Here is a 16,955-nt window from a genome sequence, read left to right as displayed (position 1 = left end):
CAGATTTTCATGCGAATATTCAAAAAAATCTGTATTTTCACACCAGTGGTGTGTTTCCACAAAATGTAACCTACTTTTGCGCTTAAGTTTTCATGTAACTTACCGAACAAAAATCTAAAGTTCAATGTGTTTCCATCACCTTTTCAACTCTAATGATAGTTCTGTCACAAAAACTGTAATTGTGTCAAATAGCAAATGTGCCTACTCTGGTCCTGGCACGTGCGCTCTAGCCAGCAACTCGCAGATACAGTGCGGTTAGGCTAGTCTACATAATGACATTTTTATGGATATAGGCCTAAAAACGAGAATATTTGTATTTGTCAAACAGCAATCAAGGATCAATCATCGTGTTACTAGAAACAAAACACCCTTCTCAAACATCTTTCTCATAAATACAGGTATTTTATCAACCAGCACATTTGAGTTTAGCCAGAATATTTGTTCTAATATCTTTTCAGGTCGATGAAATTGAAATTGTAGCCAGCTCTGTAATGCTTGTTTGAAAAAGAGAAATACTTTGAAAAAGTATAATTTTCAATTAATCGAAAATTAGACATGGCAATCTGCACAAAGGCAAAAAGGACATTTTTAAACAATGGATGAGCTTTTCTTAGTAATCTACTTGAGAACCATTTAGGGTACAAGTGTCATGTCCTGACCATAGAGAGCCCTTATTTTCTATGGTAGAGTAGGTCAGGGCGTGACTGGGGGTTAGTCTATTTTATTATTTCTATGTGGGGTTTTAGTTTTGTTTTTCTATGTTGGTGATTTTGTATGATTCCCAATTAGAGGGTAATCGTTGTCTCTAATTGGGGATCATATTTAGGTAAATGTTTTTCCACCTGTGTTTTGTGGGATATTGTTTATGTATAGTTGCATGTTAGCACTCCGTTGTCATTTCGTTTAGTCTTTATTGTTTTGTTGTGTGGTTTACTTACTTTAAATAAAAAGATGTGGAACCCAGATCACGCTGCACGTTGGTCCGAGTATGCTTCCAACGATCGTGACAACAAGTAAAACTTTTGAATAAGTGAAGCTTTTAGAGAGAGGTTTAGTGCTTTTATATTTAATCATCTCAACCCACCCAATTCATATTCATTATATACAGTAGATAGGCACGCTTTATTTTGTCTGGTTTAGCATCGCAAATAAAGCAAAATATTTTTTGCTCATATGATTTGAAAAACGAATCATCAGGAGTAGGCAGCGCCATAAGTAAGTGAGTAAACTGAGATATGACTAAGGAGTTAATCAGGGAATTTTTTTCCAAAAATAGACAGGTATTTACCTCTCCATGGTTGCAGGATCTTGTAAACATTTGACACGTTTTCTATTGAAATTCATTGTGGAGAGCTCATTAATATATTTTGTGATATGAATACCAAGTATATCTACTTCACCGTCAGCCCATTTTATAGGTAAACTGCAGGGTAATGTAAAAAGTTGTATTTTTTAAAGATCCAATACATAATATTGTACACTTATTATAATTAGGTTTTAGTCCAGAAAAGTAATCTAGATCTTCAATGAGACATTGCAGGGATCTAGCTTGTAGACCTAATATAAAACTTGAGTCATTGGCATACATGGACACCTTTGTTTTTAAGCCTTGGATTTCTAATCCTCTAATGTTGTTATTTGATCTGATTGTAATAGCTAGCATTTCAATGGCCATAACGAATAGATATGGTGACAGCAGACACCCTTGTTTAACTCCTCTTGACAATTCAAAACTCTCTTGAGAAGTAGCCACGATTTACTATTTTACACCTGGGGTTGTTATACGTTACATTTACCCATTTTATAAGAGAATCACCAAAATTGAAAAAATCCAGGCATTTATAAATAAAATCCAGTCTTTATCAAAGGTCTTTTCAAAATCCACTATAAATACCAGGCCTGGCTTCTTAGATGTTTCATGATGTTCTATTATTTCTTGTAGTTGTATATTATCGCCAATGCATTGTCCATGTAAAAAAAACCTGTCTGATCAGGCTGAACAATACATGGTAAAACCTTTTTAATTCTGAGTGCTATGCATTTCACTAGTATTTTTTTCATCACAACATTGAAGCGTAAGAGGCCTCCAGATTTTTATATATACTGGGTCTTTATATTTGCCATCTGGGTTTTGTTTTAATAATAGTGAAATCAGACCTTACTGCTGAGTACTTGACAGACTACCATTTCTACAGGAGTAGTTAAAACAAGCTAGCAATGGAACTTTGAGTGTATCAAAAAAGACTTGATATACATCTACCAGTATCCATCAAGCCCTGGGGTTTTTCCAGATTGAAATGGTTTAATAGCTTCAAAAAGTAATTCCTCTGTAATTTGGCCTTCGCACTGATCTTTGTGTACATTTGTTAATTTTCATTTTTTAAATTATTATTTGGAAAGAATTCCTTACAATAATCATAATTCAGTGGTTGAGGATGAGAAGGAAAAGAGAACATCTGCATAAAATATTTAGTTTGCTCTTTTAAAATATAATTTGGAGAATCATAGATGACTCCCTTTTCAGGAACGAATTTCTGCAAATTATTTTTGTTAGCGTTCCTGTGTTGGAGATTCAGGAAGAATTTGGTGCATTTTTGTCCATATTCCATCCAGTTTGCTTTATTTATGTAATAGATTACATTAGATCGTTCTTGAATAAGTTCCTCCAGTTCTTTTTGTTTTTCCTTTAACTTATTTAGTATCTCTGTAGTATCATTTTTATTGCTATCTACCTGTACTATTAGTTCATGTATTTCCCTTGTTAGTTTTGTCTCTTTAGCCAGAAACTGCGTTTTTATTATTGATGAATATTGAATTGAATGACCTCTGAAGGTACACTTAAAAGTATCCCAAACAATAAGGGGATTTGCTGAACCTATATTATACTGTTATAAATGACTATGTCTTAGTTAAAAATAAATTGTCCTCCAGTAAATGTTGATTCCATTTCCAATATCCCCGTCCACGTGGAAATTCTATAAGAGTTATGTGAAGGCCAACTAGATGATGATCCAATCGCATTCTGTCTCCTATTAAAACTTTTTTAACCTATGATGCAAGAGAGAAAGAGACAAGAAAGTAGTCAAGACGACTAGCTTGATTAAGTCTCCTCCATGTATATCTCACTAGGTCGGGTTTTTATAGTCTCCAAATATCCACTCTTTCTAATGTGTCCATAATATTTGTGATTTCCTTAAGTGCACGGTGATGATAGTTTGTAGAGTGATTTCCTTTTCGGTCCATTGAGGTACTTAACACTGTGTTATAATCTCCCACCATAATGATTTGATTTGTAAGTTCAATAAATTGGTATGAATATTTTCGAAGAAGTATGGATCATCCTGATTTGGACCATGTAAATTAATGAGCCAAATCTCTTTTTCGTCCACTTTCATATTCCGAAAGATCCACCTTCCTTGCAAATCATTCTTGACTATTTGCACATTCAGATCACCATTTTTGTTAATTAATATCATCACACCTTTTGAGTTCCTTTGTCCATGACAGAAAATTATTTCACCACCTCATTTCTTTTTCCACGCAACTTCATCTAAGTTTGCAGAGCGAGTTTCCTGTAAACAGTTGTCATGACGTTGCCCTCTTTGGGTACAGCAAGCCCCATCCCCCTCTCCCTGCCTCCTACATCTAGGCTGCTGTGGTCAGAGAGGTCGTAAATTCCTGGAAGAGATTGTCTCATGGACACAGTATAGAGACAGAGTGAAGTTTCATAGAGAACAAAGGAATTTCTTCCACCTCACAGAACTTGAGGTCCGAGCAACATTTATGTTCCGGAGAAGGTATAAAAGATTGGTGAAGAATCCAGCTACGAACTGGTCCGTTTGGTACAAGTTTGTAAAACTCATGAGAGACGGTGTCGGCCACATTGCCATAACGAGCTCCATCACAACCCTGTGACTCTCAGATCAATTCAGTGTCTATAAATTAATTCTCTGAGAGTGTTTACATATTGGCAACTGAGATCCTTTATAGCAAAGATCCTCCCCCCTAGTCGACATGACAAATAACAGATCTTAAGAACATTATACAAAGAAAGATTTTACTTGAGAGAGGAGTATCCCATCGCCAGACAGTATTTAGCTATAAATTATTGTTCAGTTTGGTCTCCTAAACGAAGCTCTTATCTCGTTCTTGGTACAAAATAGTACCAAGACATTACCTCATCCAATGGGATATATCAATTGTCATTTTAGACACTCCCATCCCAAATACAACCCATCCTGGACAAGCTCACAGAGAGGAGTGAGCCTCTAGTTCAAGATAAGGGCAACCTCAGAGGCAACATAGAATGGTTCCAGACACTGCCATCCTCCTCTCCCTGATGGGAAAAGTAGGGAGTGACTGGCACACGGACATTGTGGAGCGAAGAGATAATTGGTTCCCCCTCAATCATTCCTTCACATGGTTTAAAAGATACGTTTACATATGAAGACAAGCCAGACCTCTCCTCTCTGTGTGGCCCTCTGAACCCTGACAGAGAAAGGATAACTGCAAACGGCCAACACTATAGTACAAAAAGATACATTCTAAATGACAAGTATCTCACAAGCATATTATGAAAATAAAACATCTTATCTATGTTACCCAACTAATTCGGATTCATCCCCAACAAGGTTTACATCTAATTGTTGTATAAGATGAATGAGTGAGGATGATACTGTTTGTAAAATTGTGTAATGTGATTTTGGACTGTTTAATGAAGGAAACTACAATTCCATTTTGAGTTGAACTAAATCAGAGGACCGCCCATGAGCCCAGTTAGGGTCGGGCATCCTGGGACAAGCCCTTTTCTGCAACTCCTGAATAAAACCCCAACTTTGAGAAGTTCTCACTAGACCATGTTTTTCTCCATTACAAGAGGACAAAGGTTACAGACCATGTTTTCTCTCAATCACGAGAGGACAAAGATTGAGACGATTGCTGAATCTTTTAACCATACCACGTGGTTAAACTCTTAGACTATCGATACCAACAGAATAAGAACAAGTCTTTGATATGAATTACTAGTCTGCAGCTAGGAATTCGGTATCATTGAACGCGAATAACGACAACCGCCAAAACATTCATTATACAACAACATGAATGAATATCACTCTGAACTATCCCCTCTAACCACGACACACACACACACAGAGAGCGAGAGAGAGAGAGAGAGAGAGAGAGAAGGAAACTCTCCAACAGAAACTAACTTTTCAGCAGAGATCCCGGCGACACCCTGAGCGTAAATATATATATTGATTGCAATTGTTCCCGAATGAGTGAGCGTTCATGTGCAAAGGATTAGCATACTATTCTCAGTCTAAATTGACCATAATTAGTGCTTGTTAAGTTACTGCCATAAGAGGTATTATGACGGTCATATTTTGAGATTTCAAATGTCTGATATTTAGAATTCAAGAAACAGGTTCTAGCAATATTTGTTTTATTCCCTTGCCTGTTTGCCTGTGAGCCAATGCCACAGATGTTGGAAAATTGGGCCAAGATATTATGTGTGTAGTAAATATGAGTAGGATGATGTGTATGATATTGGATGTGATTTAGTGAGAGTGTGTATGATGTCTGGATTAGAGTAAGACTATAATGTGTGATGTCCAAATAAATAGTAACCCAGACAATTTGCATGGTTGAGTGTCTATGTGTGTAACATGAAGTGAGTATAGCCTTAGTATTCAGGGTGATAATTGTAATCCATATCATATCACCATCATAGTTGCATCATTTTCATTGAAAAACACATCCCAGTATTGCCATAGCAATTGACTTTTTACATGATCATGAAAGAGACCTTGCATTACTATAGAGACGGCTTCACTACAGTACAAATGTATCCCGTACAATATGTTATTATTCCACAACATTCCTGTTCTGATATCTTCCCCGTTCTGATATCATCCACTGGCTTGTTGTAAACATAGATAAACATGTAGACAAAGACATAGAAAAGATAGACAAATAAAAAACATTAAATTATAGAAAACTTATCGACGATAAAGAGAAAGGGGAGAGAGGGAGAGGAGAAAGAGAGAGTGAGAGAAGAGAGAGAGATCAGGTGTGTATGTATAAGTCTGTATGTCTAAGCGAGCATGTAATTGAGTGCGTGTGTGTTCATATCAACTTCATAGTGTTCACATTTTTACAGTTCACCACTTTCTTTTTTTTTCATAACCTGAAGTCACTGAAGAATTTAGTACAGCCATGGTGTTATGGAGCTGTCCATTTATAAAGAGTTTGTCCACAATGAGGCAGGCACGCTTACCACTCTCCCTCTGTTGCCTCTGTACAGGATACAGTCTCTTGTGACGTTCGTTTATCTCCTGTAAAAATTGGTAATTGAGACCGAATTTGGTCCCTTTTAGCTCATTTTGTTGGTAGTGTTCAAATTTTGAGATGATAGGTCTGGGACCCTTGGCCTTGTCGCTCCGAGCTCCAAGTCTGTGTACTCTGTGAAAAGTCACCTTGTTTACCTTGGAATTTAAAAATGATCTGTCTGCATTTATTGTACCAAAACTACCTGTTCATCACAGCTGTCATTATTTTCTTTATATAGGATATGACTACTCACATAAAAACTGGATGGAAACGTGGTTTCTGGTGAGAAAGTGCTCTTTTTTATGTAGATTTTAGAATATTTGCATGAAAATCTGTCGCCAATTGGATGGAAACCTAGCTATAGTTAGTAACGTTTTTTTTCTACAACCCATGTAGCCTATTCCATATGTGTATTGCATTGGGGGAAATGGAGGGGGCAGAGTACGAAGTACTGCTGGATATGTATGACAGTCCACGGTCCCTCTCAAAAACAAAACATATTTGGTTAGTAGAGACCCACATTTTTGCTGGGATAGGTAGTAAGGTTCTCTACAGCCCGATTTGTATTCCATATACAGTATTGCATTGGGGCAATGGAGGGGGCGGAGTAAAAAGCCGCAGCAGGCCTTGCCTGTAACGGTTGTCTTCCTCTGACGAGGAGTAGTAGGAAGGATCGGAGGACCAATGCGCAGCGTTGTAAGTGTCCATATTTATTTATTTATTTTATTTCAAACTTTATTTAACCAGGTAGGCAAGTTGAGAACAAGTTCTCATTTACAATTGCAACCCGATATTGTTTGATAAGAATAATGAACACTGAAAAAAAACAATAAACGACAACGTGAAATAACAAAACCAAACCAGTTCCGTGTGGAACTGACACGGAAAATAATCACCCACAACTCAAAAGTGAAACCAGGTTACCTAAGTATGGTTCTCAATCAGGGACAACGATTGACAGCTGCCTCTGATTGAGAACCATACCAGGCCAAACACAGAAATCCCAAATTATAGAAAAAGGAACAGACGGCCCACCCCATACTAAAACAAAGACAAAACAAAGGAACTAAGGTCAGAACGTGACATTGCCAACAGTCCCGCTAAAAAAAAAAAACATATGTCTTTGTAAAAAAATAAATATACATGTATATAATTTAAAAAACATATTTGGTTAGAACTAGAGACCATGCTGAATAATTTCCACCCCACTTTAGCTAACACAGGTGTTTCCTCTACAGCCCAATATTATCAACATATCAGTCTCAACATTGTAACTTTCATTATTGGTCTTAAAAAAGTGGCCATTGATTAAAATGCAATGTGATGAAATGCTAGACTTTATTTTGAAGGTTTCGCCATTACCATACGAAAGTGATGTTTTCGTTTGTGCATAATTTTCAAATTTCATATTTAAAAAAAAATTAAATGGGATAATAATACTGCAGCTGCTATAGCCTAATTTATTCAGAATCAATAGAGCTTGTCAGCTTGTTGACCTAAAAATCGGAAATGAGTTAGCATTTTCTACCTCTGGTTCGTTGAACATTCCTATAGGTGAAATTAATGGGAAAAGAATGGAGTTTTGGGATAATCACCAAAAATTAGGTTTGAGGTTAACTGCAGGCTTAGGAGATCTTATACGTTTTGTTCTATATGAGACAATAGCATTTAGTTAACATGACCTTTATGAATCCAAAAAGTTATGTTAGCTGATGAAGATGATCTCATATGTAGCGACCCGCACAGACAGCTGTGTGTTATGTGCTAGGCTAGGAGGTGGTTGTGTTGTACTGACCAGTACCCGGTGTTCGCGGGGTCCGACATGTCAATCAACCTGCTATCTGCCAATCACGGGAATGCCTGGAATGTTCTGATGCCGGGCATCCTGGTGGTTGGCGGAGTGGCGTGGAGGGGGGTTGGGCATTGGAAGTTAAGACCAGGTTCAGCCTTTGTTCTCTCTCTCTTACGTCTGGGCTTCACAAGAGAAGGTCACGATTGGCTGGTGGGTTATCTGTCATCTATTTGGCGTGTGCTACGGCCCAAACAGTAGCCTGTGTAAAGTTGGTTCAATAAACCGTCAATTCGCAAACTCAAGCCTCTGTCTGGACAATTGTTCATTTATGATCTAGTCAGGTCATTACATTGGTGTCAGAAGTAAAAACGTTGATACAAGTTAGCCAGCTAGCTAGCTGACTTATGTGGCTAGCTACCGTAGGTGATAACGGGGATTGAAAATGCTTCGAGGGAATCCGAAAGTGAAGGTGGAGGTAGGGGACGATTATGGCCAAGGAGGTGCGTGTGAATGGACGTCGGGGGTTCTGTCTGAGGAGATCGCCAGGGCGTCGGAGCGCAGAGGCCGCTTGAGGGAGGACGTTAGAGTGATGGCCGCTGAAGCGGGCATGAGTGCTTCGTCGAGTGTATTTCGCGCGGATTCTGGTGGGCGGACCGAAGTGGCGACGTCGACGCGGCGTAACGAGGAATCTGGGGCTCAGGATGTAAACAAACATGGCGGCGCCCAGTTCCCGGCTGCATCCGTATCTGTTAAGACCCCGAAGTATTCCGGTAAGGCGGATTGGGAAGCTTTTCATGCTCAGTTTGAACTGTTAGCTCATTTTAGGGGGTGGTCGGATGAAGAAAGGGCACTGCAGTTGGCTTTATGCCTCACGGATGAAGCTCTGGCCTGTTTGATATTGATTAGCCCCGAGGACAGGCATGATTATGGTGCTCTAGTGGGAGCACTGAGGAGGCGCTATGGACAGTGTGTACAGCCCGGGCTACTGCGCTCCGAACTGAGGAATAGACGCAGGCAGCCTGGAGAGCCTCTACGGGTGCTAGCTAATGACATTGAGAGCCTCTCTCGGCGGGCATATGCTCACATGCCCCCCTCCGTGCAGAGCGAGCTAGCACGGGACAAGTTCATACAGGCGCTCTCCCCTACGGAGCTGCGCATACAGACCCAGCTGGCTCATCCTGAGTCATTGCAGACAGCCTTGGAGATGGCTTTGGAGAGGGAGCTGGTGTGGGCTGGGGCTTCAGCTGGGGCTTTGGTGGGGGTGCAGGGAGACACACCCTCTGTGCGAGCTGGGGGGCAGAGCAGCCCGGGGCCGGAAAAGCCTGCTTGGGTGGCCGAAATGACAGAACTCATTCGGGCTGTGTCGCTACAGGCGGCACGAACCACAAGCCCTGGGCCCAGGGTCTGCTGGGGTTGTGGCCAGCCAGGCCATCTGCGCCGAGATTGCCCCATGTCCCCCAGAGCTCAGGGAAACGGCTCGGGGTCCGCATAGACCGGGTAGTGCGGACCCCTGGCTTTCTATCCCAACCACCATCATCTTCAGGAGGAGCCCACCGGCACAGACGGGGGAAGCAAGGCTCCACTTCCCCCAGAAGCAGATGAGGGCAAGCGGATGGAGCCTGTTGTTGTGGTGGGCCGGACCTGTGTTGGGGACTTTTTGTCATGTCCCTGTCACTGTGGAGGGGGTGCCCTGCTCCGCCCTGGTGGACACTGGGTCCACAGTAACCCTGGTGAGGCCAGATATTGTGCCAGGTTGGACTCAGTGTGAGCCTACAACTGTGCAGCTCCGCACAGTCACAGGTGAGCTGGCACCCATGAAAGGGAAGGCAATAATGACTCTGACAGTAGGGGGCAGGACTGTGCGTCATCCTGTGTGGGTGGCGGCTGTGCAGGACCCTTGTATCCTGGGGTTGGACTTTCTTAGGAGCACAGGCTGCCAGTTAGACCTAAATAGGGGCACACTGAGCTTCCAGGGAGGGACGGAAGTCACCATGGCCCCCCCTAATGTCACATTCACTCAACCCAACAAACCCTTTACTCCAACAGTTAAAGCAGCAAAGACTCATGGCTGCGCCCCCTCCCCCACAGCTGTGTGTGACTTTTCCCCAGTCCCCCTGTCACCTACGGCGGTGTGTTACATTCCCCCAGCTACCTCCATGACACAGCCCTCTGTGAGCCCGGGCCGCACCCCCCCAGCCCAGCTACCCCAGATGGGAGAGGAGAGGACACTGTCTGCAGTGAGGGAGATATGGGGGAGGAACTGTGTTGGTCTTGACCCCGAGCAGCAGGAACGGTTGTGGCGGTTGCTGTTTGAATTCAGAGACAGCTTTGCGTTGAGTGAGGAAGAGGTGGGTCAGACCCATCTGGTGCAGCATGAGATCGACACAGGTGATGCTCGACCCATCAAGATGCGTCCCCGCCGTATGCATGCCAGGAGGCGGCAGACAAGGCTGTGTTGGAGATGCAGCGGGCAGACTTCATTGAGCCCTCAGACAGCCCCTGGGCGGCGCCAGTCGTCATGGTTCCGAAGAAGGGGGGCAAGCTGAGGTTCTGTGCGGACTACAGGCGGCTGAATGAGGTAACCAGGAAGGACTCATACCCCATACCACGTATCGATGAGTCGCTGGACCTGGTTAGGGGGTCCTCCTGGTTCTCCTCACTAGACCTCCGCAGCGGCTACTGGCAGGTGCCCCTCTCCCCAGAGGCCAGAGCCAAAACTGCGTTCTCCACTAACAGAGGACACTGGCAGTTCAAGGTCCTGTGCTTTGGCCTGTGCAACGCTCCAGCTACTTTTGAGCGTTTGATGGACAGGGTGCTGGATGGCATCCCCCGACAGCAGTGTCTGGTATACCTCGATGACATCCTGGCCCATGGCAGCTCCTTCCAGTCAGCCCTGGGGGCGCTACGGCGTGTGCTGGAGAGGGTGGCTGCCGCAGGTCTGAAGCTCCACCCCGAGAAGTGCCACTTCATGAGGAGAGAGGTGTCCTTCTTGGGCCACCGAGTGGGGAAGGAGGGGATCAGCACCATGGAGGACAAGGTAGGGGCAGTCAGAGACTGGCCCACCCCCACCGACCAGCGTCAGCTGAAGTGCTTCCTGGGCCTGGCCTCGTACTACAGGAGGTTTGTACGGGGCTTCTCAAGCGTTGCTGCTCCACTGAACCGCCTGCTGCCGAAGGACAAGGCTTTCACTTGGACAGTGGAGTGTGAGGAGGCGTTCAACACCCTCAAACGTGCACTGATCGAGGCCCCCGTGCTCGCCCCCCCTGACCTCACCTTGCCCTTTATCCTGGACACAGACGCGAGCAATGTGGGCATGGGTGGGGTGCTGGCCCAGGTGGGGCCAGAGGGGGAGAGAGTGGTGGCGTACTTCAGCAAGACATTTGACAAACATGAGCGCCGCTACTGTGTCACCCGGCGGGAGCTCTTGGCTGTTGTGGCTTCCGTCAAACACTTCAAGTACTACCTGGGTGGTCTGCCCTTTACTGTAAGGACTGACCACTCTGCTCTCCAGTGGCTCATGTCTTTCAGAGAGCCAGAGGGGCAGGTGGCACGCTGGTTGGAGGAGCTTCAGCCGTATGACTTCACGGTGGTGCACAGGGCAGGGGCACGCCACTCCAACGCCGACGCCATGTCCCGTCGGCCCTGTACTGCAGACGGCTGCCGCCACTGTGAACGGAGAGAGGGACGGGAGAGAGAGCTGCGGGCAGAGGAGGGTGTCTGTGCCACAGTGTGTCGGGCGAGCGGGCCTGTCTGCTGTGAGCTGCAGACTGTCGACGTGGCTGAATGGCGGCAGCAGCAGGGACGGGACACAGACCTACAGCCAGTGCTACAGTGGGTAGAGGCGCAGGTGAGGCCACCATGGGAAGAGGTGACAGCGCTCTCACTCGCGACCAAAGGGTTGTGGTCGAAGTTTGAGAGACTGCGGCTGGCTGATGGCGTGCTACAGCGGGCATGGAAGGAGTCAGCTACGGGAGAGGAGAGGTGGCAGGTGGTGGTCCCAAAAGCATTGCGGGAGGCTGTGCTCCAGAGTACTCATGGGGGTGGGGACTGGACACTTTGGGGTCACAAAAACACTGCGCCGTCTCCGTCAGGGCTTCTACTGGGGGCAGCACAAGAGGGATGTGGAGGACTTTTGTCGCCGCTGTGACAACTGCACAGCGAGAAAGGGCCCCCAGGCCGCTCTCATGCTCAGCTCCAACAGTTCCCAGTGGGGGCTCCCATGGAGAGGGTGGGAGTGGATGTAGTTGGACCGTTCCCCACCACAGACAGTGGAAACCGCTGGGTGCTCACGGCCATGGACTATTTCACAAAATGGCCCGAGGCCTATGCTCTGCCTGACCAGGAGGCAGAGACCATCGTCGACGCCCTGACAGCGGGGATGTTCAGCAGGTTTGGAGCTGCAGAGTCCATCCACAGCGACCAAGGCAGAAACTTTGAGTCCCGTGTGTTCGCCACCATGTGTGAGAGGCTGGGTATGCACAAGACCCGCACTACTCCTCTCCATCCTCAAAGTGATGGCCTTGTGGAGCGCTTCAACAAAACGCTTGGACAGCAGCTGGCCATCGTCTCTTCCAAACACCAGCGTGACTGGGACAAGCACCTGCCTATGGTCCTCATGGCATGCCGCTCCGCTGTCCAAGACTCCACCTCCTGCACGCCTGCCCTCCTCATGCTGGGGAGAGAGATCCGCACCCCTGCGGAGATGGCGTTGGTCGGCCCCTGGATAGCCCTCATGTTCCTCCGGGGCCGGAGTATGCCCGGAGACTCCAGGACCGCCTGAGACAGCCCACACCTTCGCCAGAGAGCAGCTGGTGAATGCAGGTGTGAGGCAGAAAAGGAACTATGACGTGCACACCCGGGGAAGGCACTTTGTGGCTGGGGAGCTGGTCTGGGTCTACAGCCCCTAAGGAAAAAAAGGCAGATGCCCCAAGTTGGACAGTCACTGGGTGGGACCCTGCAGTGTCCTGGAGAGGGTAGGGGAGGTTGTGTACGGGTGCAGCTTCCTCCCAGTGGGAGAAAGGTGGCACTGCACCGGGACAGGTTAGCCGCATACAGAGGGGCCTCTTCTCCCCAAACCCCAGGAACCCCCACAATTCCCCTCTCTGGCAATGACATTCTCCAGGCACCCACCCTCAGGTGCCGCAGACAAGGCTCCAGACAGCCCACTCCCCCTGTCTCCCCCTGTGTCACCGCGTGGTTCCCCAGAACCACGGACTGTATTACCCGTTCCCGCTTCCTTGTCCCCCATATCCCTGCCTTCATCCCCTGGTTCCCAGAGGGGCACTCTGCGACCATCACGGCCACGCAGGCAAAGGAGACCTCCGGGTCGCTTCAGAGACTTTGTTTGTTCCCTCGGGGACGAGGGACTTTGTGGTGGGGGGGCTGTGTAGCGACCCGCACAGACAGCTGTGTGTTATGTGCTAGGCTAGGAGGTGGTTGTGTTGTACTGACCAGTACCCGGTGTTCGCGGGGTCCGACATGTCAATCAACCTGCTATCTGCCAATCACGGGAATGCCTGGAATGTTCTGATGCTGGGCATCCTGGTGGTTGGCGGAGTGGCGTGGAGGGGGGTTGGGCATTGGAAGTTAAGACCAGGTTCAGCCTTTGTTCTCTCTCTCTTACGTCTGGGCTTCACAAGAGAAGGTCACGATTGGCTTGTGGGTTATCTGTCATCTATTTGGCGTGTGCTACGGCCCAAACAGTAGCCTGTGTAAAGTTGGTTCAATAAACCGTCAATTCGCAAACTCAAGCCTCTGTCTGGACAATTGTTCATTTATGATCTAGTCAGGTCATTACACATAGATCAAAACGTATAAGATCTCCTAAGCCTGTGTTTAACACTGACCTTATTTTTGGCGTTGATCCAAAAACCCTACAAAACCCCCATTCATTTCCCCATAGGCTTTGAAATGTCATATGTCATTGCTTTGACCATTGCGGACGAAGTTAGCCTACCCCCGTTAGTGCCTACAAAAATACGCCAATAAAATGACTCTATTTAGCATCTATTTGGCAGAACTGTTTACATAGTAGGGATGCGGAATATCACATAACTGATGTGATTTCATCAGTATGTGATCATTTTAATAATATGTACTATTTGCATATACAGTAACAAGTACAACTTTTCTAATATTGATTTTCCGGTAGGCTTTCCATTCTATTTTTTCGATATCTATGGCGCGAACATGGGCGTCGTTGTTCAATGTCCTGTCAGCTGACTAGCAGGATCTTTTGGCTGTTACAACAGACAGGTCGCTGTGTTCAAACAGTTTCTAGCTTGCTAGCTACTACCAACCTCGAATACCTATGCGGCTCGGCTATGGTGTTATTTTACGAAGGAGCTAAATACCTCCGGCTTTGCATTTCCCCATAAGCTTTCAAACGTCATTGCTTTGACCTATGAGCCATTGCAAATGTTAGCCTGCCTCCGTTAGTACCTACAAAAATAGGCCATTAATATTGCAGAACTGTTTACATAGTAAGAATGCTGAATATCACATAACTGATGTGATTTCATCAGTATGTGCTAATTTCTAGTTTGTTTGAACCATTTGTATATACAGTAACAAGTAAAACAATATTGCAACTTCCGGTAGACTTGCGTTCTAGTTTTTTCGCGCATGTCTATGGTTCGAACATGGGCGTCGCAGTAGGTGAATGTCTTGTCAGCTGACAAGCAGCATCTTTGGCTGTTGCAACACACGGGTCGCTGTGTTCAAACAATTTCTAGCTACTACAACCTAGAATACCTATGCGGCTCGATTAGGGTGTTATGTTACGGAGAGACAGAACTGGCGAAGGAGCTATACCTCCAGCATGGCGGCAGAAATACAACCCAAACCGCAGACTCGGACGCCTGTTCTGCTCAATAAAATCGAGTCTTCCCAAGATGTTGTGAACACGGCGGTTATAATTCCAAAGGAGGACGGGGTGATCAGCGTGTCTGATGACAGGTAGGATGATACTGCTTTACTATACACTTTTATGAGACCATGTTTTCAGATATGTGACTAGCTAACGTTACAATATTACATACATTTTGCACAATTTCTATGCAAACTTGACGCTATAAGATCCCTATCGCTTAGTGGGTTTTCCCTCCGAACCGACGACCGCTCGGTCATTGCTCGAGTTTATTTATGCGACGTTAGCTGACTAAACTCAAGGTGAATAACATTTCTTATTCACTCCACAAACGGAGTTGAGCAGAGACCAGGCTTTGTGTAATTCAGTTCCGACCACATCGATTCGGTAAAGGTCAATACTATATAACGCTTACCTTGTTCTTATGTTTGTCCTCTGTAGTAGGGTGTTGGGGGGTAAAATAAACATCGCTTGAACTGAGCATACCCAATGATACAACAGAATCTCAGAAGCATAGTACACTTTGCTTCATGTATGTAATTTATTTAACCTTTACTTAGCCAGGTAGGCAAGTTGAGAACAAGTTTTCATTTACAACTGCGACCTGGCCGAGAATAAAGCAAAGCAGTTCGAAACACAACACAGTTACACATGGAATAAACAAAACATACAGTCAATAATACAGTTGAAAATCTTACCATTGCTGAGATAATACAATTTGTGTGTCCGAATTCTGGGTCAAAGGTCGCTAGAGAAAGTGTTTAACAAAAATAGCACCAAAATGACACAGGTGGGATCAGATTAACTAACAAACATTCCAGGATATGAATTTCCAATCAAAATGACATGCAGGGTTATACAATGTGCATTTCAAAATGAATTGGGATTAAATATATATACACGTATGCATTTGAGTGGCGCAGCGGTCTAAGGCACTGCATCTCATTGCAAAAGGCATCACTATAGTGCCTGGTTCGAATCCAGGCTGTATCACATCCGGCCATGATTGAGAGTCCCATAGGGTGGTGCACAATTGGCCCAGCGTCATCTGGATTTGGCTTGGGTAGGCCGTCATTGTACATAAGAATTTGTTCTTAACTGACTTGCCTGGTTAAATAAAATAAAGGATAAATAAAGAAATGAAATATGCACATTGGCATTTAATATGCAAATTATCTGTTAATTTATGCACATTTTATGTTGTACACAATAAATCATTGACATTCAAGTTATTTATTTTGACCTATTGCAATTAATCACACACATATGCTACTGACCTAACCAGAGGTAATACTTTTAGGGTTTTAGTGTGTTTATAACAGCAACTCTTATGTAATTTGAGTCAACATACTCACATTATTTTTCTTCTGCCCACCCTTGCTCAAAACCTTTGAGCTAGAGACACCAAGCTAACATTACTGAGTACTTCAGACTAGATTATCTGACAAAATAGTTTTGATACTATTTCTACCTTTTAAACCATAGCAATATATGCATACAATTTAATGCATTTCAAAGGCCTTAGACTTTCAATGGGGAAATTTCCATTCGCAGCTCCTCCCACACCTTCTATGCAAGACTCACTAGATTTACCCCTCCCTTAGCCTACACAGTGTGTGTGGTGGTGGCTAACCTTCCTGAGCTACTCTAGCAAAGATGAGATTGCAGATGTTCATAAATGTGTGCACAACAAACCACTTCCAAAAAATAGATTCTTGGTTGGCCCAATTTTTGTTTTAGCAGCTAAGGTATAATATTTCATACAATCAGGTGTCATTACAGTAGGTGCATATCTTAAGTGGCAAAAAAACATGCCTATTAATATCAAACTAAACAGAATGAGCATCTGTGCTTTTCACACAACATTAAACTGTGTGTGTGATTACATTATATACAGATTAATTGGTCAGAAGAGGAGTATACAGTTGAAGTCGGAAGTTTACATACACTTAGGTTGGAGTCATATAA

The 16,955-nt window shown here is 44.7% G+C and overlaps 1 protein-coding gene across 1 annotated transcript in view; it reads left to right on the top strand.

Moving 5' to 3' along the window:
- Positions 1-14,353: 14,353 nt before the first annotated feature.
- The window catches only part of LOC115111669 (WD repeat and FYVE domain-containing protein 2), a 45,244-nt gene continuing 42,642 nt past the window's right edge, over positions 14,354-16,955 (top strand). The window contains exon 1 of the mRNA XM_029637993.2: positions 14,354-15,076. Within this exon, the coding sequence (XP_029493853.1) occupies positions 14,940-15,076 (137 nt within the window). The 5' untranslated portion in view covers positions 14,354-14,939. The remainder of the gene's footprint in view (positions 15,077-16,955) is intronic.

The sequence above is a fragment of the Oncorhynchus nerka genome, linkage group LG3 (assembly GCF_034236695.1).
Source record: "Oncorhynchus nerka isolate Pitt River linkage group LG3, Oner_Uvic_2.0, whole genome shotgun sequence".
NCBI classification, from domain to species: domain Eukaryota; kingdom Metazoa; phylum Chordata; class Actinopteri; order Salmoniformes; family Salmonidae; genus Oncorhynchus; species Oncorhynchus nerka.
Note: the sequence above shows the minus strand (reverse complement) of the source record. Positions and strands in the feature narration are given on the sequence as shown.